This window comes from Semicossyphus pulcher, unplaced genomic scaffold (assembly GCF_022749685.1).
Source record: "Semicossyphus pulcher isolate SPU_LCO1_2020_fin unplaced genomic scaffold, fSemPul1.0.p SCAF_22, whole genome shotgun sequence".
Taxonomy (NCBI): Eukaryota; Metazoa; Chordata; class Actinopteri; order Labriformes; family Labridae; genus Semicossyphus; species Semicossyphus pulcher.
The window spans coordinates 918198-945968 of NW_027211696.1; the positions used below are offsets into that span (position 1 = coordinate 918198).

At 39.1% G+C, this 27771-nt stretch overlaps 2 protein-coding genes across 2 annotated transcripts; one reads left to right on the forward strand and one right to left on the reverse strand.

Annotated features, from left to right (window-relative positions):
* Positions 1 to 611: 611 nt before the first annotated feature.
* Positions 612 to 13009, forward strand: LOC138602091 (anthrax toxin receptor 2-like). The gene is made up of 17 exons (XM_069673481.1): positions 612 to 866; positions 1554 to 1625; positions 2947 to 3018; positions 3190 to 3271; positions 3503 to 3607; positions 4181 to 4249; positions 5430 to 5510; positions 5625 to 5685; positions 6718 to 6813; positions 7510 to 7579; positions 9910 to 9988; positions 10212 to 10307; positions 10502 to 10552; positions 11407 to 11502; positions 11635 to 11808; positions 12060 to 12140; positions 12862 to 13009. Exons 1-17 carry the CDS (start codon positions 742 to 744, stop codon positions 12898 to 12900), a joined length of 1449 nt encoding a protein of 482 aa, XP_069529582.1. The 5' UTR covers positions 612 to 741; the 3' UTR covers positions 12901 to 13009.
* Positions 13010 to 27771, reverse strand: LOC138602090 (ras-GEF domain-containing family member 1B-B-like). Its single transcript, XM_069673480.1, has 14 exons — positions 27585 to 27771; positions 21204 to 21719; positions 20974 to 21096; positions 20380 to 20517; positions 19124 to 19339; positions 18445 to 18519; positions 16664 to 16756; positions 16260 to 16362; positions 15780 to 15859; positions 15552 to 15647; positions 15366 to 15461; positions 14854 to 14977; positions 14673 to 14745; positions 13010 to 14565 (listed from the first exon to the last, which is right to left on the reverse strand). The coding sequence occupies exons 2-14, from the start codon at positions 21711 to 21713 to the stop codon at positions 14532 to 14534; spliced, it is 1761 nt and encodes a 586-aa protein (XP_069529581.1). The 5' UTR covers positions 21714 to 21719; positions 27585 to 27771; the 3' UTR covers positions 13010 to 14531.

Sequence of the window (27771 nt, forward strand, 5' to 3'; positions counted from 1 at the left end):
CATTCACTATTTATTCCATCCACTCAGAGCCCCAATGGCATCTGCAACGCAGGAAATTAAATTATTCTGCCTTCAAAATAAAAGCATAATGAAATAAGTTAGCATCAAGGAATTCAATTAGGCTCGTTAAAATCTGTTTTATATTGTTGTATTTTATAAAATAACAATACATTACATGAAATTAATTATCTCCTCGCATATTTGGAATTCATAAGATTTTATTTTGATAATTTTTAACTGCTTTTTTGCACTTTATAAGCAGGCCTGCATGTTTACTTTATATTAATATATAATGTGCCTAAAAATGGTGGCAATGTTCTAAAATAAACCAAGGTTTTAAAATTGCAAAATGTATCTGAGAATAAGCAGGCTGTTTAAAACAAGGAGATTTTTTTTCTTTCAATTATATTTTTAATACTTTTAATACTTTTTTTAAGTATGGTAAAAGTGACATTTTGCTACGTTTATGTCTATAGTTTACTTTGAAGAACCCCGAGGGAAGTTGTGCTCCGGTCTTATTGCTGCTGTTATCGTAACAGTGGTGTGCAGCAGCTGTGTGCCCTACCCCGTTTATTTCATGACCAGCGTGCCGTAAGAACCCACATGAACTGTTCCTCTCTTAGCACAGAGTCAACATGTGAACCTCCATACTGATGCACTGAGGATGATAAAGGACTCATTCTGTAGCTGCATCGATTAAACCTTTCAACAAACTCACAGCTGATATGAAACGTATGGATTATGGATCGGATATGGATATGTTGCCAAATTCTACTCTTTGTAAGTGTTTGTGTGAATTCAACGTTGCGTGAGGACGACGACGCTTCCTGTGATGGAGCGTTTGATATTTATTTTGTTTTGGACAGGTAAGTGGATACAGATAGTGCAAGCATGCATTCAAAAGCACTGAATTAAGTGAGACTGAAATATGAATCAAATATTTTATAACTTACGTGCAGAGGGAGTCTTGAAGCAGTCGTCTCCATGTATGGCAGTGTTAGTTGTCCATGTTCCTCTGCTCCCTCACTGCAGGTTAAGAATGTTTATTTTAATCTTTTCTGCTATGAACATTTGTGTTTTGGGTGTATACTTGCAGAAAGTGCACGCTCACGCTCCGTTAGTGAGTTCCTTTCAGCGCATTATGTTATGTTTGAGGATGAGTAAAAAAGTTCTCCACAGACTTTCTAAATGCTCAGTTTTCTGTATATTCTATGTAAAACTTTCAATCCATACATTCATGTATTTTGGAAAAAGCTGTTTAAATAAGAGACTGCTAATGAAATTCTTGTTTGCATTTAATTTGTTTTTAATTACAGCTTTTTTTACTAATTGAAGGAAATAGTTCAGCATCAAAACCTAAGTTGTGCAGTGTATTGGCTTTGCTATTATTGTAACCTGTGTTTTAATTGTTTATGGATCATGGGCATTCCCCTGTATACACCTGTTTTGTCCTCAGGGTTGTGAATGCTTGCAGTTAAATCTTGTGTTGCGCTGCATTTTATATCTCATGTTTGGCTGAGTGTTAATTCTCCCCCTTTTGCCTCTGTCTGCAGGTCAGGCAGTGTGTCGGGACACTGGGATGAGATCTATGGATTTGTGGAGCAGCTCACCAACAGGTTTGTCAGGTAAGCAAAGTTGCTGTTGTGTTCTTTTTGGTTCTTACCCCTGCCTCTCTTCAGTTATCACCTCCTCTTTAGAGTTTAGTAAATAACCTCAGAAAATATATGGAATAATAAAAAACTTTTTATAGCACGCTCCAAAATCAAGTGAAAAAGTGTTTTTCTGACCACAAAGCACATAAAGCCTAAACCATAGTCATACTGCACAAATTAAACTAATGAAAATAGACTATTTAAAGAATGAGGGGTAGTTATAGACCCTAAAATTATAGTTCAAACAGTAGTAGTGAGGAGAAAAGTAGGCCATGTCTATTTTGGGAAGCAGATCATACAAGGCCACCAACTGTTCCAAACCCTCTCTGGTAAACAGTGCAGAGGATGTGTGTGATATCTTTAGGTTTAATAGAGGGTTACTAAATATGAGAGAAAAATGTCCAGCCAGATGTTGAAGGTGGTGCGGCCCAAAACAGACAGTCCTGCCCCCTTTCACACCCCTTTTTGAAGGATACAGCAAAGAGGGAACACTGATGGGGTTAGGGGTTTAATTCCCTTCTATGTGGAGATTAGAGGGTGAGAAGGACACACAAATGTACCCACTGTGTCTGATGATTAAGTTTAAATAAAACAAAACATTGAATGCAATTAGATTAAATGCTACTTGATGACACGATTTGTTGGTGTATGTCATCACCTGCTTTTTCATGTTATGTAATGTAAAGTCATGCTTTTTCATGTTATGTAATGTAAAGTCATGATATGCATTGGTGTGTTTTGGCATTACATAACAGATTAACTTAACTTAATTAAATGCTTTTTTATGTTATATCAGTGTCATATATGACATATCATCTGGTACAGTGTTGTGTTTGTATATATTATGATGTGTTACTTACTTTTGTGGCTCATCTCTACTGTAGTTGCAGACAGTGAGTACCAGTGCAATAATATACAGTTTAGCATATAACTGGGCAGTGCAAACAGCAGCAAAAGTGCATGTAAAGACTACAAAAAGTCACAGAAACTGGCCTTGCGTTATAAACACTTCACAATCTTACTACACCTGCCGTTAAAGTAATGTTATCATGTAAAACAATGTTATGACAAGTTAACACACAGTTACAGTTATCGTACTATATGTAGTCCTATTAGAATTCATGATTTGATTTTTTTTCTGTACAGTCAAAAGCAACCAAATACCTAATACGTTATGGGAATTCTTTTTGTTACTTAACTTATTTAGAATCTTTAGCCTTTAAATGTACAAAAGACAGTTTCTGATCCTTGTGTGTATCAGCAGTAACATGAGCTTATTTTCTGTGTGTTTCAGTCCCAGGATGAGGGTTTCATACATCGTCTTTTCAGCCAGAGCTGTTGTGATACTGCCTCTAACAGGAGACAGGTACGGTCCACAATGTCTTCTCTTTTCTTTCGCTCCTTAATGTGTCTTTTATTTCCTCTTGCTTCTTCTAACTAAAAGCACAAAAACACAACACTGATAACCAGTAACTAAGCTTTTATCAGTCTTTGTCTGCGCTGTGTTCTCCCCGTGTTTTGTGATCCGACTGCTCAGGTCCCTAATAGACGAGGGCTTGAAGAAGCTGAGCCAAATCAAACCTGCAGGTGAAACGTACATGCACGAAGGAATGAAGGCGGTAGGTACACTTAATTAATCAACACTTTCACTTAATAAACAATTAACTGACACTTTGACACACAATAAAAAAATATAAAATATATTTAATATAATATAAAAGATATAAAAGATAAAAGATATTTCACGCAGCTCCAATAGGGTTTTGGGGCAGCACATGTGCACAGTATGTGTAAGAGCTGTGCTGGGATTTGATGTTGAAACAAATTTTGTTCAAACTTTCACTCATCAGGTCTCCGAGCAGATGAAAGCACAAACGTCACCGTCATCCAGCATCATCATTGTTCTGACTGATGGCAAGCTGGAGATCTTTCCCTTCGAATTGAGCGTGCAGGAGGTATCGAACAACCACACACATGCACACACTCCCTCACATTAAAGAGAATACTTTAAATCGTAGAGATAGTTATATTCTAACTGAAACAATGTAATGTTACAAAATCCTAATGAGCAGCACATCTCCAATTAACAAATGTCCATTAACCACCAAACAATTCATGGTTTCCTTTCAAATGTAGTACAGAAAAGAAACTGAAAAATCCTATGCTCAGCTTTTAAGTCAAGGTAAATGTAATAGTTCAGAGTTTTAATGTGTGGGTTTGTTGTTGACACACTCAGTTCTCACATTCCATGTACTTATATGTTTGGTATAATAACAGTTTCAGAAGTCTTTATGTGAATGTTATTATGTTATTGAACTAGCTGCTGATTGGAAGAAGACAAACATTTATCACTCTATGAGTTTTTTTATAACTCATAGTATGGTGTGCAAAATGTCAAGCTTAAGGATTTTTGCTACAGGATAAACCCCACATGTGAACATTTCCCAGTTTCCAATACCATAAACAAGATTTTACTTTTTGTGGGATAAAGAAGAACTTGACCCAGAAGTTTGTGCTGTTCTTCCCAGGCTGACAGAGCCCGAGGCTTTGGGGCCAGAGTGTACTGTGTTGGAGTCATGGACTTTGACCACAAACAGGTAGGAAGCCTTTTTTTTCATGTATTTTCCCTCTTATCTCTTGACTTTTCATACAGCCCTGTGAGAGAGAACACTTCTCTGTGTAACTGATACTGTCCGTTGTTTCTACGCTGGGGTTTTATTTGTCTTTCTGTGTGTGTCAGTGTGTGTTCGGTCGTGGTCAGAGCTTAAATCAGCTTGTTTTTGGCAGAGATTTATTGACACACCTTGACCCCATAACTTTGTCTGTTTGAGCTCAAATGGGACCTCCTATGGACAGATCAGCAAGCAGCTGGCAGGGATTTACAGCTTGTGGTTTATGCTGATTTTGGTTTATGTAAAAACATTATAAACGTTGTTTTGAGAGATCATTTCCCAGGAAGGAGTCTGATTTTTTCCTGTGGAGGTATCAGGTTATTGAAAGGGAGCATTGTGTTAGTTTTAAAAACAAAGAGCCCAGTAAGCATGAGGCCTATCGTGTCCTCAAAGTTGAACCCAAGCATATTTTGCTGTGTGTGTCTGTGTCGACTGTAGTAAAACACCAGTGTTTGTAGAGATGCTCTGTTATTTGATCCTGTGTACGTTTAACACTAGGTCATGAGTTATCCTTAATAAAGTTCGAACTGCACTTAGAGAAATACAATTCTACAATATTTCATTTAAAGTAGCATTTATGGTTTCTAAACCTTCACCCAGAATCAATCTTTTCACTAATGTTGTTTTGTTTGCTTTGGCAGCTTTAATCATATTATTGTGACAGTATTGATCTGCATAATAAGTATTAATAAACATATCCAAAGGCTTCATAAATCCTGACCGGAACAGCCTTCAGTAGTCAACGGGTGCAAGTGTACACAAATGTTTTGTGCCTGGTTACTGACCCAGTGTACTTTGCGGTTTGAGGAGGAAATAATTACATCAGTCTCTAATTAGATAATACCAGGCAAGCTTCCTGTTCTGCTATCATTAAAGCAGGAGATGAAAGCTTAAGCCTGCCGGCAGGAGCTTTCATCTCCTACAAACTGACTTTTCCTCCCTAAACGCTGCTAAAGCACTGGAGTAAAACAAGCGGAAGACCTCCCAGCAAGGACGCAATAAATGAACACTGAAATATGAAGTCCATCATATATGAGATCTTGATAAATAAAATAGAATTAATTTAAAGGCAGGTGAACTGAACTTTTTTTCTTTTCTGTCACAGCTTGCTGAGATTGCAGACGGCACAGAACAAGTCTTCCCTGTGCTGTCTGGGTTTCACGCCCTCAAAGACATCGTCAGCTCTGTGAGGTCACATCCTATATAATAATGCACAAAAACATTTATACACATTATGAGAGTAACATCATGCTGTTAAAGAGAGACTTGTGATATGAAATGTTGCTGTATCTCCACACAGATCCTAAAGCAGACATGTGCAGACGTATTCACGATAGAGCCCTCGGGTGTTTGTGTGAATGGTAAGTTTGAGGAAGAGTTTGCAGCATAATTTATGTTTTGATATAATGTCGGTGCAAAAAAATATGTCAATAGATTTTGTTAAAATGCATTTTAACACTGGCGGCATATATCTAGAAATAGGTGTTCTGTTTTGAAATATCTAAAACCCAGTTGAATAGCCATGACATTTTGTATTCATGGTACCCAGAGGACGAAGCCCAGTGACTTTGGTGATCCCCTGACCTGCTTTCGTTGCCACTCTTAGACTGACTTTTGTCTACACAGTTTAGTTTTAGTTAGTTTTACAAGTTCATAAGTAGTTTTATTTTTTATTTTATTTTTAGAAATTAACTAGTGTTAGTTGAGTTTTTCAGGTTTTATGAGGAAAGACTTGATTTAAAGAAGCTGAAAAAAGTAGGATGAAAGAATGCCTGACATCAGATATGATTTACCAAACCCTTGTTTATTAAATGTCCCATATTGTGCAAAGCCATTTTATTCTTGTTAACCATGAACCATTAACAGAGCTCGGTATATAAGCATCTGGAGCTAAATCAGAAATGAAAACAAAGCTGATTTACATACAATTCTATTTAGTTTTACTTTGTATTTCACTGTTCATTGTCAATTTTATTTTTATTTCAGTTAACAAAATATTTTTTTTAGTTTTAGTCTTAGTCTTAGTTTTCGTTTATTATAACAACCCTGTGGTGAACCTGTCTCTTCATAAGATGAGAATGTTTTGTTCAATAATTGGGGTGTATGACAAAACACCTGAAGATCTGTTGATTTTCCCAACAGGCTCGGCTGTACATTGAGTTTAATCATAATTGTAAATTTTATCAGGCTAACACGCAGACTAAATAAAACAGTGAATGTGTTAATCATTGCTCATGCTTACAAATAGCATTTCATAGAGAGCATGTAAACAAACAGCATTAGCAATAGCCTTTATCTTAAGTACCACTGTACATCATTGGCTTGACACAGTGTTTAATGACTGCTTTTATTAACTTTCTGAGATTTTTCATTGTTCGTCTGATGTTTTGCAGAGTCTTTCAATGTGGTGCTGAGGGGCAGCGGCTTCAGCGGATCCAGGAGGACAGACAACGTCCTCTGCTCTATCACTGTCAATCAGAAGACATACAGTCAGTGAATAACTCATGACTAACACTGTTGGGCTTCAGGGGACAGCTGATAAACAACTAGCTTTTGGATGCTAATGCTAAACATGCAATTATGTGGAATGTTACAAGTGATGATAACACTGTATTGGGATTACAACATCCATGAAGTGAACCGTGATACAACGTGCAGATCACTTTGCAGCAGTGGAAAATAAGAGTCATGACGTCCAGACAGAAACAGTGGCGGCTTTTTATTGACTTCAGCCTGAGAACAGAGGAGACATTATGAGACTGAGCAGAGGGAAGGAGGGAGGAGATGTTCTCTGTGTCATTAGTCTATTAACAGATCGATGGGGTGGGGAGGGGCTGGGGGGATCAGAGTTGATGAGAGGACTAAAGGGATGTTTTATCTTCCTTTTCTTCTTCTAGCCAGCTTGTTTTTATCTGATCTGCTGAATTCTATTTAATTCTTTATTTTATTGTTGGTTTGTTGCTATGAGTTTTCATTTTACTGATACCATACAGTAATCTGAAAATGAATCTTATCAATAAAAATTGTTTTATCCAGTTGTTTGTTAAATCTATCAACTAATTATGCACATACAGGAATCCTCCATTTAAAACTGAATAAATTTTTACTTTTGTGTATTTAAAATTTTTGCAATGTTTTTGTAAGAAAAAAATCTTTCTCTGTTGCTCTCTTGCTCTTCTTCTCAGACCACAAGCCAACAGTCGTTAGAGACGGCTATCTCATGTGTCCAGCTCCTGTTTTGCATGAGGTCGGACAGTAAGTCAAAACACACACACACACACACACACACACACACACAATGTTGGTTACCCTGAGTTAAACTGTAAACAAGCAGCAAGGGGAAAAAAATGAGCTTACTGTCAGGAGAAGTTCTCCTGCTAAGGCTCTATTTTAATGTTATCGTGTCTAGCTGCCATAACTTACCCACAAAATAAAAAGTGTAACAATTTCTAAATCTACAGTTAAGAAACCACACGTGTTTGAACACTGAAAATAATGGCCAGAGCTTTCATTATGCTTTGTAACATAATCTTTCTTTGTCCTTTCTGTCCTAGTTTTCTCTCTCTAGTTTCTGTGCACTAAAACCCTCAAAGTAAGAGTTAGTTATAACCAAAGGTTGTGAGTTTGTTGAAAGGACTGTGCCCCATCACCCTCTTCTCTCACTGTGAAGTCAAATCTGAGCTTGAGTTTCCCATAAAAAGAAAAGGACATGATTTTTTGAGAAAACAAAAAGTAAATTCTTGAAAATAATTTGGCGTGACATATTGTTACTACATCACTACTTTGGCATTTCTGTGACAACATCGGCTCAACCCAGGCTTATAAAGAAAGTCCATCACTGGCCCAGTGGTGAGCTATGGTGTCACATCAGAATAGGGTGGGGCAGCATTTTTAAAAAGCTGACACAGGATATTTGTTTTTCACCAGGCCAGAATATATCAGTTTGAATTTGTCAAGATTTCTTTCCTTTGTCTAATCATCACACAAGGCCTGTGCAAGTACAGCAGGTTGAAATTAGGAGCCAGAAATCTGCTGCGTGTGTAACAGAAAGACACCAGAACACTGTTTACAGTGGAACCATCTGTGAACAGCTCCAAGTGTTGGATCAACTGAAGCTGTCTGACCAGAATATCTCTGTGGCATTTAGAGAGCGAGCCAAAGCTTATTTAACTTCACCCACTTCAAACAGCGCTCTCTCTCTCTCTCTCTCTCTCTCTCTCTCTCTCTTTGTCTGTCCCCTCTCACTTTCCATCATGCCTCCCTGATTCTGCAACACTCCTTCTTTACTGAAATGCATAGTTTGGTGATTGGTGAAGCTGAAACAATCACACTTGGTTCCAACCTGAAGTTAGAACTTAACAATTGTTAACTGCAAACTTTTATTGCAAACAAGGAAATCTGGGCAATCAATGATAACGGTATGAATGCCAATTACTTCCTTTTTTAGTGAGTCAATGTTTTTGCAACAAATTACGCTGGAAGGTCAACATGGGAGACAAGGTTATCAAGAAAAATCAAGCAGTGTTTGTCAAACAGAATAAGTCAACAACAGTGGCTGCTTTTTGGGTCATATGACTTCATTAACTATGTTTAACTCTAACAGTTTTTTCCCTACTTCCATTAACACCCCTTTTAAAATCTCATATTTACTTATTTAACTTATGGATGAATTGCACATTTTATTTTTATGGAATAACCAGGACTATTTGAAAATGAAGATTTATTTGAAGTCAATATTTGAGGACAAGATTTAGAATGAATTTTGTATGAATGTAGAATGTATGTGAGATTGACATAATAAGATATGCTCATTAGAAAAAAGTTGCACTGATTGGATTTGAATAAAACCTTATGTCGCTTCATAAAAACACATTTTACAATGTTGCAATTTCATTTAGCAAACGCTTTTGTCCAGAGTGACGTACATCTGAGATTTAATACAACACAAGCAAGGATCAAGACAGGAGGGAACAAAGTCAGTAAGTGGCAACAAACAGCTTCAAGTGCGACAGGACACAGGTGCCAACACGCAGTGCACAGGGCTTTTTTTTGTTTGTTAATCATCATCGACAACATCAACAAGGTCAATATAGTCATCATCATCGTGAATATCCTAATCAACACCAACAACATGTCATCATCTTCAGTAGCATCAATATCATTAAGTGCGGAGGTGTTCATGGAAGAGCTGGGTCTTTAGCTGTTTAGCTGTCTTAAAGGTGGAAAGAAGCTCTTTGGACCGAATGGAGTTTGGTAACTCCTTCCACCACTGGGGGAAGACAATGAAGAAGAGTCTAGTTAGCTAGTCTAGTTAACTGTTGTGATGGGAGTACCAGGTGCCTTTCATTGGCAGATCAAAGTGGGCTGGAGGGAGGCTAGGCCTAGATGAGGGCGTTCAGGTAGGCAGGAGCCATTTTGGTAGCTGTTGCGAGCAAGCAGCAGGGTTTTGAATTTGATGGAAGCGGCAACTAGGAGCCAGTGGAGGGATATAGAATGACATTTTCTGACAACACACTGATGGTTTAGTCAACATTACATGTAGCTGTTCAGATTTTATTTTCAGTGATTTTTTCTTATAATCGCAGATCAATTGAAGTGCTGGTTAGTCTGAACAATGGACAATCCTACATCTCCAGTCCCATCACCATCCATGCCACAACATGTGTGAGTATCAATCTTAGAATTCTGAAGAATCCAATATTAACTCATTATATCATGCTAACATAAAATGCCGCCTATTATAACTAACTTCTTTAGTATTTATGAATAAAAACACAGTTTATATAGGTCAGTGGTATTGTTGCCAGTGTAATGATAACACAGGGTATAAACACATTTCTAGGTGGTTATTGGGCATAATGATGTGATCAGTGTGTGTTCATTGCAGTCAGATGGGACCTGGGTGCTCTGGTTGCTGCTGGTTCCGTTGCTGTTACTGGTTCTGGCTTTACTCTGGTGGTTCTGGCCTCTCTGCTGCACTGTGGTGAGTTTGCAGTAATGGATTTGCGTGTATATCTGAAAGCATGAAGCATAAATCATTTCTATTGTTCTTTATGGAGCAAGCCCACATGTTTCAGTGCTTGAGTAAGGTTTCCAGTAATTACACTGCTATTTATTTTGTCCTCAAACAATGTTAAGTGACTTTTGTTTATTACTTTTTCATATCGTTTCTTACAGGTCATCAGAGACCCACCGCCCTCCCGTCCACCTCCTCCACCTCCTGTCATTGTGAGTAGACCACAAGCTGTTTAAAAAAACATATTTCTCTTCCCTTAGCAGTAGGTTTCTTGGGCATTTTGAGCCTGAGGTTTGGGTTTTACCATATGGTGCTGTTTTGGCAGTGACTGAATTGACATTTTTTTCAAGAAGGAGAGTATAGGGACATCCGACTCAGCTTCACCTACATCCAAGATCCATAGAGAAGAAAAAAAGTTTAAAACTCCAGCAATACTTGTCGTATAAAAAAAAGTTTGCTGCAAATGTGAATTATAAATAAATTACCACATTATAAAGTAACCTCACTTTATTATTCTGCTTACTCAAAGCAGAAGAATACAAATTGTTGGAGATCTTTTCGTGCAAAGTTAAGCTTAGGCAAATGTAATAGTCTATGAGTGGTTCAAGTGGGATTTTAAAAAAGTTTTATGTTTAATTGCTCTTTTTTTTTTTTTGAATGGCTACATTTTTCAGCATCATTTCTGCATGTTTCACCAGTAGAACTTACTTCTCTTTTAGCCTTGTCTTTTTAGGGAATAATAGAATTTGTGAAATTTGCTGTGTATAACATAATGTAGAAAATAAGTACTTAGTTAAAACGAGGAGCTGTTTTGAATAGATCTCTCTGGTTCTTGAGATCATCTGGAGGCAGCACCTGTTTGCTGTTAGTATTACTACATCACTTGAGCATTGGCTTCATGGTTTGGTGTTGACCCCTTTAAAAGTTTGTCACAGCATTAGGTATGGGTATGACTGAATGAACCAGCCTAAAATATAGATCATCATTTCAAATTCATACAGTAACAGTGTAAATTTTTTTCCCACTGATAGGGTTAAATAATTATAGTTCTTTGTGTTGTTTTCAGGAGCCAGAAGAAGAACTTTCGCCCAAACACAAGTGGCCTACAGTTGATGCTTCATACTATGGAGGCAGAGGTCCAGGAGGAATCAGACGCATGGAGGTCAACAATAATTACATTTTAAATGACACCAACATTGGTTATTAAGATCATGTGTGTGTTGTTTCCCTGTCTACTATGTAACCATTAACAGACAGGTCAGTGATGTCTGTCACCCGTACCTATGCTTTGTAGGTGCGGTGGGGACAGAAAGGGTCCACAGAGGAAGGGTCACGGCTCGAGAAAGCCAAAAATGCTGTTATCACTTTACCAGAGGAAGTGGAAGAGCCGATCATACCCCGACCTCCTCCTCGACCTCCTCCAGTCTACAACCCCCCGCCACAGTCCAAATGGTACACTCCCATCAAGGTGAGCCTCGTTAATCACCAGTCCAATGCTGTTCACTTGCATTTAAATTATGTTTCTCAACTGTGCATATTAGTAGATATATACTGCTTTGATGCTTCTGATTCTAAATCTATTACTGCTGTTCCTTCACACATACACAAAAAATCACATATGTACAATAAAATGTTATAATCTGCATGTTGTAAACCATTCTGTATCAGTTTGTATCTTGGGTTTTCAAGTGAATGAAACTAATCTAACTTGTCCCTCAGGGGCGCTTTGATGCGTTGCGGGCATTACTGAGGAGACAGTACGACAGAGTGGCAATCATGAGGCCGACTCCTCAGGACAAGGTGAGTAACATCTGCTCTCAAATAAATGAACTCCAAACTCAGAGGAAAGAAAAGGAATAATCTTTCATAAATTTTTGCATTAAGTGGGACGAGTTAATTTGATGAGGAAGTGGAACCACCCTCTTGACTCAACAGTGATTTGATTGGATAATTACAGAAAATAATAAAGCCCAATTCCTGGCCTCTAATTATCCACCCAACTGACAAATATCAGCTCACTGCATCAACTTAGTTTTAATACAAATTACAGTCTAGATATCAACACTTGTGCAGTTAACAGCTGAAACAGGCTCAGACTGGCTCAAATGTTTCATGATTTTCTTACAATATTTGTTGATGTCAATTTTTTATTATTTTCAATATTTTGTTTCTTTCCTTTCCTTATGAGGTGTTACATGGAAGTTTGCTGATTCAAAGTCCGCAATGTAAATTTAAACAGGTTTTGATACAACAGGGAAGGATGCTGCTTTTTCACACTGCAATCAAATGTTTGATTAATCAATGAAAATGGCCTCACGGCCCAAAAAGTCAAAGGAAAGATGCATTTTGTTATCTCTTCATTCATAACTTATGTTGTAAATTATGAAGGATACATGAATACATTACATCTGCTTTGCTTGCGTTTCGGTTTGACATCATATTCTGTTTTAAGAAACATATTGTACTTATTGTATCGGAGCAAGTGTCTACATGTGACCGTAGTGTGTGTTGTCGTCTCCAGGGCCGCTGCATAAACTTCACCAGAGTTCAGAGTCACTGAAGTCCACACATGATGATCGACACTTTCCAAATGTACTCAGTTTTTTTTGGTCAGAGAGGATTGACTTCTGCAGTGAAAGATGAATGTTTTAATTCTTTGACTATTGTAAATAAACATGTTTCTTATATTCTGGTGTTCTGACATTTACAAACCTTTAATTGTCTTAGTCCTTCAATTCAAACCAAAAAAGACATTATTCAGTTATTTTGTTTATTCAAAGAAAATAGAATTCTCTTTACACAAAGACCATCAGTACAAGTACCCTGACCGGTTACACAAACGATACACAAGAAAAGATTGAAAAAAGCATACATGAAAAAACATTTATAAAACAAAACATAAAAATATCTTAGAGGATCACATTACACTCCCATCAACATAGTGTTAAAGAGAAGGATGAGGACCCTGTTTTATCTGCACATACACACAGTAATGCTTCACTCAGACCGACAACACTTGTTGGTCAAATCTGTGGTGTTGCATTAAGAAAATAGCTTACTAACAGAGCCAGCCAACCAGCAACAAGCTCACAGGAAACTTCAGAGATAGTACATTAAGAAAAAACACATTTTTACCTTCTGAAACAAAATACAAACATAATACTGTGTAGAAAGACGCCTTACAATAGGAGACACCAAATCCTATAGTACAATACATAATAACCAACTGAAGTGCATTTGATTTAAATTGCATGATTAGCATGTAGCGCTGATACTCGCACAATTTTGCATCACCAATAGGCAGTCAAAGTGCACACGTCACAAAGTGTTTGTAACCAAATAGCATGTGATTGATGAAAATAGTGTCCTTAAATGGATGTACTGACTTGCATTATGGGTTTAAATTAGGTAAAAGGCATTAATGACTGTGAAGTAACAGGAAACTAGTGCTGTGTGCGACTTAGAACAAGGATGCTCAAGGTGTTTGCATTCAAATCATGCACTCAACAAGACAACAATGCAGACAACACTCCTAAAAGCAGTTGTTTGCATGTTACTTATAAAACAAGTCGATGATCATCAACTCCTCTTTTCAGGGTGGATCTCTCCTCTCTCTGAGGTTTCTGACTGAATTCAGCCAGGATAGCCACAGAGATGCAGTGCTAATGTTACCAACAGAGTCCATATCTGACTCATTCTGAGACAAAACCGGCTCTTCTTGCTTCCAAAGTATGTTTTGTCTACTTCTGCAGTTATCTGAAATCCTGCAAGTGCCTTAGACAGAGCTGATGTTGAGGGAAAAGCTCAGTCGATGATCTGAATCAGTAATCCGAGCTCCTCTTGGGGTTCATTGGGTTTGAAAAATAGTTTTCAGTTCACGCTTGCAAAGCAGGATTATAGTCATAGCTCCAACATAGCGGTCATTTGGCACTGGATGAATCCCATCAGTATCTGATTTATGAATCATTTGTGCTCCTGCTGAGTTCAATGCTTACATATTGTAATATGGTCTCCTGTTGATCAGCTGAGAATATGGGCCCAGCTGCGTTTGTCATCGGGTAGATACGTTTCCAACACCTCAAACTTTGGCCTTGGGAATGTAAAAATGTGTCCATACGATAAAATTGCTTTTTGTAGCTTTGAAACACCTCGTTTATTTACAGTCTGTAGAGCAGAAGAGATTTCTTTCTCTTAGGACCGATTCTCTCGATGCAGAAGGGAGGATCTGTAAAACAGATAGATAATCAGTGTTGTTATGTAAATTGATGGATGACATGTTATGGTTTATTGGCGTGGTTGTTTTGAATGTGAACGCCTGGCGTGTTCACCCACCTAAGAGACCTTCGACTGTCTTTCTCCATGTTGTTCTCAGGTCCTTCGCTCTCATATGAGGCCAGATGCAGCTCTGCAGCAATAAAACAGACAGAGCGTGAGTTTAATTTGATCTGACAACAAGGTAGGACAGTCGTGTGATTTTTATTTAACTGGGTAAAAAGGGAGAAATCATACTGACCGTCTTCACTGAAGACAGGCGTAGTGACGAGGCATTGCAGTATCCGCCGGTCTCTGTCAAACGGACAAATCACCTGCCGCCAAACCAGGAACTCGCTCACCTGCTTTGCAAGCTCCCACAGTTTCTGTTGGGACACAATGACAACAGAGCGATTTAACTAAATGCATCTTGTTGGCTTAGCATAATTGTGGAGCATAATGCACCACAAGAAGAACATCTCAATAAAACAATGGTTATAGTTTTTAAATGTGAACCGAAAAGCATAACAAGAGAGAGGAAAGGTAATGCTCATTTTAGCCACAAGGGGGAGTCATTACATCATAAATGAAAGCCTCTTCTCAAAGCCTAAACTATTATTATGGAGTAGTGGAATAATATCAGTGAGTGATGACATCTCACTGTGTTTAAATTACACTATAACCCTTTTTAGTTTGTCAATACTCAATACAACAGTCAAGCAAAAGAAACAGATCTCAAACTGATACTGAACCGGGACGTGAAACTGGACTGACCTCAAAGTTGATGTGTCCGTTGGGCAGCCTGCTTGCACAGCCTTCATTCAGGAAGTAGATGTCTTTAATGAGCAGACTGAAGAAAGGGATAACAATCTGGAGGAAAGAGAAGTTGATATTGACTTCATATATTTGAGACAATAAGTTGTTTTTTTTCTTTTTTTCCCTCTCTGTGTACACTCTTACCTTCTCCTGGCTGCTGTGTGCAGTCTCAGACCTCTGGGTGGCGCCACGGAGCGCAGTGCGATAGTTGCTAAAGTTACTTGATGGGTCCATCTGGTGCTGAGAGAGACATCAGACAGAGAAGATTTTAATAATCACATACAAAACCTAAAATACAACAAAATCTACTCACAACATAAAAAATGTAATGGATTGTGCAACTGAATCCCTGATGTATCCATGTTTACTCACCTCCAGGATTTCAAACTTGTCAGTGTTGACTTTACTCCAGGTTTTCTTCAGTCTCGAAACAGGACTCATGTTCATCCCAGCTGAAAGACAGAGACAGTATACAGAGTATTGACAGAGGCAGACATAAGCAGCTTGGACTGCTTCAAGCCTCCACTAACTCAATTTGTACTTTCTCAACCTGTTTAGTGTCAGCTAAACTCCAGCCAGCATTATATTTGTTGACTTGATTGAATTAGATTTTTGGGTATTCCAAAAAGAAATGGGGGTAGCTACAGTTTAACTGGACAGTGCAGTGCTCTACTTCAACCACAACTGCTTTATCAAGAGGGATGTTGAATACGACTTAACATCACCCCTTTCGTATGTGATCTGTGTTGATATGCTGAGGCTTTTTATAAAATGTCCTGACCCAGGAGCTGCTGCTTTTAATTATCTGTTGATAGAATGTGAGTTCCTGTATTTTTTATATGAAATACTCACTGATGATAGCCATGAGGGAGTTGAAGTTGCCAATGTTAAAACACTCCTGAGCCACGTCGATGAAGAACTCTATGATCCGCGCTCTGTGTTTCTTCTTCACTGGCTGTAATGATTAAACACAACAGGAAGTGAATCAAAGACTCCTGAGTCACTGGTCATGACATATTTGTACATGTTGACTTTAATGATTTTTATAAATATGTATCTTTTCGGAGCACAGAGATAACACAAGAAATCAGAAATTGTTTAAGCTGCAGGCTCAGTTTTTCTTTAGTGGCTGTCTGCAGACTAAAGCATGGATGAAAAGTGAAATTGAAACCTGCACACGAACGACAAGAGCTCACTGTTTGTGAAACAGGGACAGACTTGGATTATTTTGAACGGTCCCTTTAAGTAGAACGTACCATACAGATCTCAGTAGCCACGAGGTAACTCAGTCTGTTGAACCAGTTGACGTAGGCCTCCAGGTTACTGGTTTTACGCTTCCGGAAGAATCCCTGGAAAACAGAAGGAGATGACATGATTAAAACAAATGTGAGTCTGCAGAATGGACAGAAAACATTTTCATTATATTTTTAAAGTCCTGCTTTTGCCAGTATTTTATTGTTGTGTGTTCTGTTTTGGTGAAAAAAAAAATCTATAAATAGAGAAGTGCAAAGTGAACCACCTGGGAACACAAAATTATAGGTATAAAGATATGATGCAATGCCAAGTCTTTTTTCATCTCATTAATTAAAAATATTCCCTTGGTATTTTTTGTCCTTGGCAGAGTACTGAGGAAATATGAATCAACAACTAATAATACTGAGCTTACTCCATAGACTGAGGAAGCATGAAGTGCGGGGTACGATGCAGAGAAACCTGGTAAGTGGACTCTGAGTATAGATTTTTTGTGAGTATTATCTCTTTTCCGCAGATTTTTTCATCTTCTATGAGAAAATCTGAAACCACAAATTTTGCTCAGCTCTATTAAATTCTGCATTATACAGTAATTTTCTCAAGAGTATCCAATAAATCACTTTATGAAACAGAAACACATGAAAACAGGCGGCTGTACTCTGTAATTTCCTTTGGAAATGGATCTTGACGGCCCTCACACCCACACAGCCTGTGGACCTGCACAGTCTGTGACGTGTCTGTTGTTATTTCCATCTCATTTCCATCTGCTTTTGGTTTTTTGTGAGACACTCAGTATTGAACCAGTATTGAACCTGCCAGAGGAACTTTTATAAAAATAAACATTATAAAAGCGCTGTATAAATAACCTTGACTTGGCCGTGATGATGTAATCCCAGAGATTCATAGCTCTATTAAATGCTTACACAACACCGGCAGCCCACTCCACTCCTAACTTCCCCACTACACTTCAGGACCCCTTACGCTGACTCAACCGCTCTTTTATACAAAGTGGGTCTTATATAACTGACGCAGCACCGGTGAGGGCCGAGATGCAGCGGGGCCACAAACAGCGGCTGAAAGCTTGTTCTCGGCGGCGCTGATTGAAAGCGACCCTTCATGTGACTCACAGGACCACTTAGGAGGGAAAAGAGCCCTTCAGATACACTTAGACATATGCAGAATGGTTCTTTCATACTGCGTTTGATGCGTTTTCAAAAGGTACATTTAAAAAAGAGGCTGCACAGATTTGGCTAATCTGCAAGTGGGGTCTTTCATGTGGCTTCTAAAGCAAATAAACTTGAATTGAAGCGGACCACAAATTTCACTCAAAGCCGACCCAAATTGTAGACGTTTGAAATCAAGATAAAGAATGAGTCGAAAATGACTATAATGTGGGGTTTCTATACCGTTCCTCTGATGTTGATAATTATAAACAGGTCATGCTGTATTTCTAAGCCGTCTTTACATTTACGTTTTACAAGCTGTATGAAGCAAGCTGTAGCTGTTGGATCCAATACATTCTCACTAGAATGAGTCCTATATTAAAAAGACTGATCCAATCATTAAAAAATAGTTTTAAATGCAACATAAGGTAATAAAAGGTAAAAGAAAAAAAAAATCCAAGATGTAATTTTTCTCTTTGATGATCAGCTTTACTGTCTAACTCACAAGGTTGTGATAAGGCTGCAAAACTGAACTATTGTAAGCAACAGTGAACAAAAACAACATTACAAACTGGAAAGAGAGCTTAAACATGGCATTTGGCATCTTTCAAACTCAATTGTACCTTATGGTTCTCCAGAGGATCCTTCATAGCAAATGTCTGGATGAACTCCTCAGGACCGATAAAACTCAGTCTGTCCTGAAGGCAGAGAGCAGGGAAAGAAAACAGTCAGGACAATATCATCTGTAATATATATAAGGAAGATGATCAAGAATGAAGGGGGATGAATAAACAAAGATAATGCTGTAGAAGTCAAAGATCAAAAAAGTGTAAAGCTTGAACAAAAATAGACCTGGCAACTGAACTAGAGATAGTGATGAAAAAAAAAGTCATTTTTGTGTAAGGAAAGCTTTAACTTAAATGAAGTGTCATTACAACAAAACAAAATGTGCAGTTAAAATGTACTTTAAAAATGTCTTAAAGATCAGGACTTTGTATAAATAGACAGAGTTAATTAACCGTATGCAGGGCTGCAGTTAAACAGACCACACAAACTTTCTTTATGGGTCAATGATATAACAGAAGTAAGTCAACACACAAGCAGTACACAGAGAAAACAGAAGCTTAACATTCAACAACAAGTCTTTTAATTGGTGTGGTTAAATACTGCTTTTACACCGACTAAAATAAACGTTTGCTAAATTTAGATGAGTAAAAACAGCTTGTAAAAAAGTAACCAAATGTCAAGACATAAAAAAGACTGTAAAAACTGTACCAAATCTGAGCCCATCTAAGTCCTTACCAGTTCAATGTGCGTGAGCTGCTGGGCCAAGATAAAGGGGTCATCACACACGCTCATGACGTCACTTCGCTGGCCCGAGGCCTGTTTGCTCTTCAGAGAAGCAGGTCGCTCCATCGCTACAGCGTTTAGTGCTGCAACAGCCTCCTCGTACTGGCCGAGGGCAGAGAGGCGTTTGATCAGCCGCTGGGTCATCTGCTGCATGGCTCGCCAGGAGTACTGGAAGCATGACACAGACAGAGCACAAATCTTAACACGTGTAATTCAAAGCAGGAACATGAAACTTTTGCCAGTTAGCTTTGAGCTACCACAAATTTTGGTGTATGAGATGCAATTTGAATACATTTTTTTAAATCTAAAAAAGTGGGCTGCTTCCTATATACTGGTGCGACCAATATACCAGTATAAAATGCAGGTTTGTTATTGTGTTAAGGTATTTTACCCAGACGATGGCGTTGTCTGGTTGTTAAGCGTCACATCTCCACATTAAACTGTTTCGGGGTCCAAGCCGCTACAACGTCTCCTATTCACAATATGCTGCAGTGCTGTTTTCTTTGCTGTTTTATGCAAGGAAAACTAACTTGATTGTTGCTAGCGCTTCGTCACAAACATGCACCGTCATGATTGCCATTGCAGCTGCCACCCTAACAACAATCAACGTTTTATTAATAAATATATATAGAAAACCTTTTTCCCTCTGGGATACCCCCCCTAAAACAGACTGCGTCTTATATTCTGGATTTTACGCTAAATGCTAACATCATGCTAAAATGCTCACAGTGATAATGCTAACATGCTGAAGTTTAGAGTGCAATGTTCTAACCTTTGCTTGATTGAAATTTTAGTTTTACAGGTATTTGTTAGTGAACCAAAGATGACAGTGGTGAAGGAAAGGGAGATCACCAAATGAATTGCACTATATCATAATGAACTGAAATGTCAATCCTTTCAATGGTTGTTTGGATATGTCGGTCTGGATCAAAGCATTCGACAAACTAACATTGTGCAGATAGCATTTCTAAAAAATTGTAAAATTAGCATGATGGTTACCCTGGTAGCCGGTGGAGTTGAAAATGTCATCTAGCATTTAAGAACCAAATGTTAAGAAGGTCTGGCTGAACTCAGGCAGGCTGGAATAACCACTGCCTTGCCCTCACCTGTCAATCTTTCTTGCCTAGCATTTCTTTCTACACATTTGCCCCGTGTGCTCTTTGTTTTTAATCGTTTGAAAATGTAACTACATTATTTGCGACACTAACCTCATCCCCTCGGGCCACATGGTGCGTCATATCCTTGAGGCAGCGCATCATCCTCTCGTCCCTGAAGTCGTACGGAAACGTCTCCGTCCACTCGGTCAGCAGCTGCACCAGCTTAGGAGCCACTTCACGGAAACGGATCTAAAAGACATCACATGCCTTGTTGAGTGTCATTGAAGTTATGTAATTTAATAGCATTCATGTGTGTTATCTGTCTTAGGACTAAATCTAAACCTCATGACCTTTATGTTTTAAAGTAGCCACTCTTGTGTGTTCCTCTTTCTCAGACAAAATGCTTCTATTATTTGTTCATTTTATTGTACCATTAAATGTTCCCTGTATTTTTATTTCCCTTGTGACATTTTCCACCTTCTCTATCTCTCTGGAAATGTTTGCTTATGAAAGAGTCGATAAATATTTTCTCCCACAAAAAAGAACTACAGAGGTTTGTTTGTGTCTGTGGGTGAGAAAGTATAATAGTGTTAAGGTGGGTGTAACTTTGTGTGGGATAGAGAGTGAGTGAAATATTTTTCACATGTGTACATACATGTGTGTGTGTGTGTCTTTTTTGTGTATATGTGTGTGTAATCCACCCACCTTATCCAGCAGGGTGTCTCCGGACCGCTGCTGCTCCACACACAGGTGACAAACCCTCGTCATGAGCTCGTACGGATGGAGAAAGAGGCGTGAACTCAGCAGGAAGGTGAACACATACGACCTCTGAAGATGAGGAAATAAAAGCAGCTCTCAGAGACAAAGAATGGATGACACTGAAGTCTGTTTACAACCACTCAAAAGAATGAAAGATTTGGTGTACATGTGCTTACATCAGGGTAGTAGTCGACTGTGGGAACCAGATGCTGGATCAGCGCCTCAAGGGATGCTGAAACCAAACTGTTGTCATGGTAACACATTTCCCCATAGCTAGCAGTGATGCCGTGTGAGTAAATTCGCCCTTTCGCTGTAATGGAGTTATTACGACAAGACTTCTCGCTGCCGCTGCTGCTGCTGGTGTGACGGTACGCACGTCCAGGACAGGATGTGCTGTGCTGTCGCGGGCTGTGAGGCTGCGGCGGGGAGTACGGGTTCTCCGAAACCGAACAGCTACTGTTGTAATGATGCTCCCTCGGCGTCACAGAGGAGACGGAGGAGCTCCGGTATGAGCTGTGAGGCTGTGGTACGTCGTAGGGGTTTTCTGTGGAAGAGTAGGTGCCATTATAGATTTCCTTCGCGGGCTTCGGGGCGGTGCCGTTGCGGTACGGGCTGTGAGGCTGAGGGTGGTTGTTGTTGTTGCTGTAGGAGCTGAACTTTCCAGCATACGGGGTGGTGGGTGGCATGATGACCTGCAGAAAAGAAGAAAGAATATTAGGAGTGGACTACATTGATAACATTTTCATCCTATATATAATTTTATAGAATAATTATACTGTATATCATAATATTTATAAATCAATCAGCTAAGAAATTGTTTAATTTAATAGCCAGACAGGAAAGTCTGTTTATGGCAAATCCATCAAATCCATCGTGTTTAAAAATAATACTTTCTCTTAGGGCTGGGTTTAAAAATTGTGTGGAATGACCATCTTTCGATCAACACTACAAGTCACAGCTTTCAAATGTCTTCTTTAGTTTTGTATTTTTTCTTTATACTACTAGACTATGACATCCCCCCCCCCCCCCCCATCCTTAATTCACTGGTAGTGTGGTTTATGTTTTTTTGCTGTGTTCACATGTGAAAATATCTGTTTGAGCAACTCCATCGCGCAATGCAGAGTCTTAGATGTGTCTGTGAAAGTAATAATTACACTTAATCACATAATTTTACCCCTCCCCTGTTTACCTTTTGAGCTTTGAACTGTTAAAAAGAGACCTCCCTGTGAATTTCACTTTCCCTAAAAGTCATTTGTTGTTTACATTTTGTACAAAAAGGCTTTTGAAACAGATTCTTTTCTCTTTCTTCTCCTGCTCTGTGTCTTTAACCACATTCTTGAAGCTAACTTCTGGCACCAGGTGGCATTAGGAAAATAAATAGGCTAACAGATGGATGATCTCAAGGCGGCAAAGATTTTTTGTCTTAATGGTGTAGATAATTGGATATGAGGTAGGTAAGCTGATCCCAGATCACCAACAAGGCGTGCTTTAACTCTGGAGCCATCTTCATCTTGCTACTGTTGTCTGGGTTAAACCACATGCCAGCGTAAATCAAGCCACAAAGCGCACACACATACCCCACACAGCGACGTATACGCTACATGTACACTGTGCCAGAAAACAAAACCCTCCAGGAATCCAGCAGACTTTTGTTTGTCCATTACAGCACTGACAGAGGAGTGTCTGCATGAGCCAACATCTTACACACACACACACACACACACACACACACCCTTGTCCACCATGGCGCCTAGCCCCATGCTGGTATAATCCAAACACACACACATGTCACACATAAACAAATGATGGCTTGAGCGGCACACACTCTCTTGTATGCCACAGTGCCTGGAGTGATGCCAGTGTAAGCCAGTCCAGTGCCAGCCCGTCCTCTGAACTCTGTGATCTCTGCCTGCTGTTTTCCTTCTAACTCGGTTAAAAGATTACAGGGGCTTTACCTTCCTAAAGTTACAATATGTAATCTGAAAATGTGCAGCTCTGGAGGTCAAGTTGAGATAAGACCTCCACTGAGTCATATTTACTTCTGTTTGGATGCAGTTTTCTGCTTCCACTGAGTGGTGACCTTACACAAAGTCTTAGAATTTCCAGACTGGATCCCTGAAAATGTGACCCTTCGGATGGTTGCGGCTTTCATGCTGGAGCTCTGAAATTTTACCCTCTCTAAATCATAGGTTCGCTCTCTATGGACGACTTAATGACGATGTTGGAAGCATAATTTCATATTGAAAGCATTGTTTAACTTCTCCTGTTTGTAAACTCTGAAAATTAGCAGCCTTACAAAGTGGTTGGATGTGGTAATAAGTAGGGGCAGACATTGTTTTTTCTTGTTAGAAAACTGTACCGTCAAAACACAACAATACAGTTTCATGTGTGCAGGTTTTTCTCCAGTACTGTTCTGGTGCATATTTTACCATTAACTAGCTGGTAATGGCACAGACTGCAGTGCATGGTTGAAACCAATAGAACATTTTATGGAGCTGCAGGCAAATATCTCGTAAAAGATCTAAAATTTGTCCAAACTGTTTAAAATAGACAACACAATTAGCTAGTTTCAATAACTTTGCTCTAAAGAGATTTTTTTAATAATGACACAAACACATTGATTTGGGGGAAGTGCTGGTGTTTGGAAGGTTAATAGAAGCAACAATGACTTTAGACTAACTTCGCCCCAGCTGCTTCCAGAGCTGAAAACAACCGAAGTCTTTCAACCTGAGGCAGCAGACTATTTTTTTTCTAAAGCACATAATGTGGTTTTAAAAAAGGTACACCCAGCAATGCTGAGGCCAGTTTTAACGGGAGGGGGAGTACGAGGGGGAGATCCTTAACAATAGAGGTATTATCTATCCTGTCATGGCATTAACAGCCATACAAAGACCCCCAGGAAGAGATCAGAGCAGATCACAGCAGATCAGACACACACAGCAGCTTTCACACACTCTGCTTGCCATCGTCGGGCCGTATGGTGCTCTGCCTCGGCACGAATCAAGGCTGGGATCATTTTCACATCAGTCACACCAGTAAAGCAGACTATCTCATTCTTCTGAAAGGTGTTAACTCCTATTACCTTGATAGGCATCATATACTGAGGTCATGTGCCATAAAGCCTCACTTTTGTTTGCCAATTGCAATAAAGGGACAGTAATCTGTGTTAAAGGAGCATATCGAAACTGGCATGTTTACATTTCAGATATGACTGCACGTGGCTCCAGCACCTCAAGGATGACAGCAGGTTTCAAGAGGTGCTTTCTAACAGCGGGAACTTTTCCCAGAAACGAGGAATATTTTGGGGAACTGCATTTCGATAGCAGGAACCAGGGTCTAAATTTAGTTCCAGGGTACTTGATTTACGCCCTGAAAAGTCCCTGCCGGTGGGGTAGTACTTTCCAAAGGTCCAGGAACTTTCAGGGCAGTGCCTGCAGTGCTGATCGTTTCTGATTGGTCGAGTACTCGCAGTGTTTTTTTTTCACCAGCCATGTTTAAAAAGACTGCAGCTGCAAGCTCACCGTTATCATCAGGATAACTGTAATGTTGCACAAATGATGATACTGGCCCATTCATCGCGTTTTATGGCGTCATCTTTGTTGTATGGCCTTCATCATCTTCTTAACGTCACCAACTGGACTGGCGATGCAGTGCAGTTACTTTAATTGCTTCCCCATACGTTATAGGCCTGATTTGCCAAATCTTGCCGGAACTTTTGGCCGCTGTGGAAACGCAGACAGCAATGGGCCATAGGAACCATTTAGTTCCTTGAAGAGAAGTTCCTGCAACTAAAGGTTCCTGGCTTTTGGCCGAAAAGCACCTATTGAGTGTAAAGTGGAGTCATTGTACGATGTGCAGTACATAGCATAGGAAATGAAATAGGCCTTCTGCAGCTAACTTGGTCTGTCTAAATTATGTTTATTCAAAGCTAAGTGACTCCACTGAGCATTTAAATACGCTGACCTAATTTTAGTGTGTGCTGAAATAACCTGATGCTTTAACACAACAGGGGGTCAAAGGAACAAGACAGGATTTGTTTCTTGGGATGTCCCATCAAAATAAAAGGCCTCAATGCAGGCAGAGTAGCAATTTAACAATCATGTCTGCCAAAAGTTTTGTTAGATAACTGTGGAACTGGGGTGCACTATTAAGTTACAACTAAATTGCTGACTTATTTAATCAATTCAAATGTACTAGCTAGCTTGCGTAACGTTCAGCATGCACATTACCACAAAGTGAACACATGGTCCAGAAAAGCATCTGATTAGAGGACCTGTAAAACAATTTATCCAAGTAACTAAAGGCCAAAGTAATGCAATGCTATCTCTGTTCCACATTGTACCTTATGTACTTTGACACTAATAAGTTGCAGCATGTGCAAGTTAACAACCCTTCCCAGTCAGCTTTCTTCGTAAGAATAAATGAGGTCAAAGTCCAGGCTGTGGTCGTATCACGTACTCGTGGTTTTGTCAAAGATGCAGACTAAACAGTTTTTAATGTGAAAGAGTTAACCCTTTAATCAGCACAACCATACACAAAAAATCATGTAATAATAGGTCAGTATCCTGCACAGAGCACTTTTACAACAGAAAAACAAAGAATGTAAGGGAAAAGATCTTACAGTCAATCAGTCTATTTTTCTGTGGAAGGAGGCATCCACTCACTGCTGTTCAGAGGACTCCACTCTAAAACCTTGATTTGTTACTTCCTGTTTAAGGAGACGTGACTGCACTTGACCAAAGCCACTCAAGCCAAATAAGATGAATATTTGACACATCAGTGAATGGAGTCATCTAATGTGATTAGACACTGAATATTTCTGGGGTTGGACTGGGCAGAAACAAAACAAAAGGAAATCATATTGGCTATTCTTCACTATTTTTAATTAATCCAAAAATACTCTGCAGATAAGACTTCAGTCCACTTACATGATTTGTCCAACTCTGTGTCTTAAAAAAGGAATAAAAAGCTGAATACAAGCATCAGTCAACAAGTTTAGTTTGCTTTTCAAGCATAAGAACAAGCATCTGTATAATTTTACCCATAAGCCATTGTTGCTGAACTATAGTAGGAAACACATCAGAGCACAAAGTGTTCTGCTCACGCTTGAGTAAGCGCTCGGGTCAGATAAGGCCTGTAGTTACTGTCAAAACACCAGACTCAGAGACCCGCTGACCAAAAAAAGACTTGCACCTGCAACTAAATCTAATAGATGTGCAAACAGAGCCAGAAACAGACATCAACTGTGATTGACTGCAGAGATATGTGGTCCTGTGTTTTCTCCTATTCCAAGATACACTGCATTTAAGCATGTATTTCATTGTGTGTAGGCTCCACACACACGCACACACCCACAGGGTTGAAGCGGACTGTGCCAAACAAGCACTCACACCTGTCCCTTGTATGATCTGGTAGGCTAGTACAGTATTAACCTAGAGCCACAAAGGATAAAGACACATTATCTCCTGTACTGCTGGGATATTATAAACCTCAGCTTGTGTAAGGGGGTTTCTCTCTCTCTCTCGCTCACACACACACATACATACATACACAAATGTCATTGTTTATAGATCTACAGATCCCACAAACCACTGCCTGACAGCACAAAAAACATTTAACATAAGATTAGATACCAATAAAGTTAAAAAAACAAGCAACTTGATAGATTGTTTTTAAACCAGCTAAAAGCAAAAATGTTGCTCTTGCTCCTCAGACTCCATTGTGTTAATAATTAAATAAGTTAAAACCTTTAATTTAAGGTATTTACGCAGCTTGTCACATGAGCTTACAAAGTAAGGTAAAAATGTGGTCCTCACTTCAGCCAGCTAAGGGAACATTGGTTTATATAGCAGTGTGAGGAGGAGGGAATAAAGCTTTTGAGAGAGTGTTTGGCCAGCAGAACACACACATTCTCTCACTCCTTTTTTCTTTTCCCCACAGACACATACACAATCTGTTCAATCCTCCCTCACACGCACACACAAACACATGCACACACTCCAGGCCACCATGCCTGGTCTACATTATGGGTTTCTGACTGAGTCATAACACAGTAAAAGTAAAAGCTGACTGTGAAGAAGCCATGCTGTGAAACCACAGTCCCATCACAGGTGCATGTGAGTAACTTGTGTTTGTGTCTGACAGCCAAGCTAATTATAAACTCACATGGGCGGTAAACAATAACAACAACAAATGTTGCTAGGAGGAAAAAACAGATATTATGGAGTGTAATGTTAGCACTGTTTTTTTAACACTTACTGAACAAAAGCCTTTGAGTTGGCAAGATTCTATGACTTTAAAGTTTAATTATAGGAAATTTAACTTGTTATAACCAGGAGATAAACCTTAATAGTAAAGAACATGGGTAACCTAGTTTTGAGAAACCTTCATAAAATATAGTAAAACGTTCTATGATTAACTTAATAAACGTTTACTGGAGCTCCATACCAGATTTTAAACATTTGAAAGTAATTTTCTAATCATGCAGGTAATTCCAATAAGAATAAAGTTCATTGTGTCAGAAAAGAACCCCATCTTCCACACCCTGAACAACTTACCTCTTATGTGATGCAGGTCAATGTCCCAATGCAATCTCTCTCACTTGCACAAAGAGTTGAAAAAGAAAAGACACAATGCTATCCAAACTAATAGTAGTCTCCGACCCGGATAAGGCTGCACGGTGAGACACAGACAGTAGTCTTTCAGCAGTGTGTCTGAGCCGTGCTCTCCTCCATTGTGTCTCTG

Excerpts from the sequence above, each read along its gene's own strand:
- LOC138602090 (XM_069673480.1), bottom strand. The coding sequence starts at position 21,713 with ATGCCACCCACCACCCCGTATGCTGGAAAGTTCAGCTCCTACAGCAAC. Across the intron at positions 15,648-15,779 it reads ACAAGTTTGAAATCCTGGAG|CACCAGATGGACCCATCAAG; the intron begins GTGAGTAAACAT and ends TGTCTCTCTCAG. Across the intron at positions 14,746-14,853 it reads GCCTGTCTTCAGTGAAGACG|AGCTGCATCTGGCCTCATAT; the intron begins GTCAGTATGATT and ends TTATTGCTGCAG.
- LOC138602091 (XM_069673481.1), top strand. The coding sequence starts at position 742 with ATGGATCGGATATGGATATGTTGCCAAATTCTACTCTTTGTAAGTGTT. Across the intron at positions 3,608-4,180 it reads TCGAATTGAGCGTGCAGGAG|GCTGACAGAGCCCGAGGCTT; the intron begins GTATCGAACAAC and ends TGTTCTTCCCAG. Across the intron at positions 10,308-10,501 it reads GGCCTCTCTGCTGCACTGTG|GTCATCAGAGACCCACCGCC; the intron begins GTGAGTTTGCAG and ends CGTTTCTTACAG.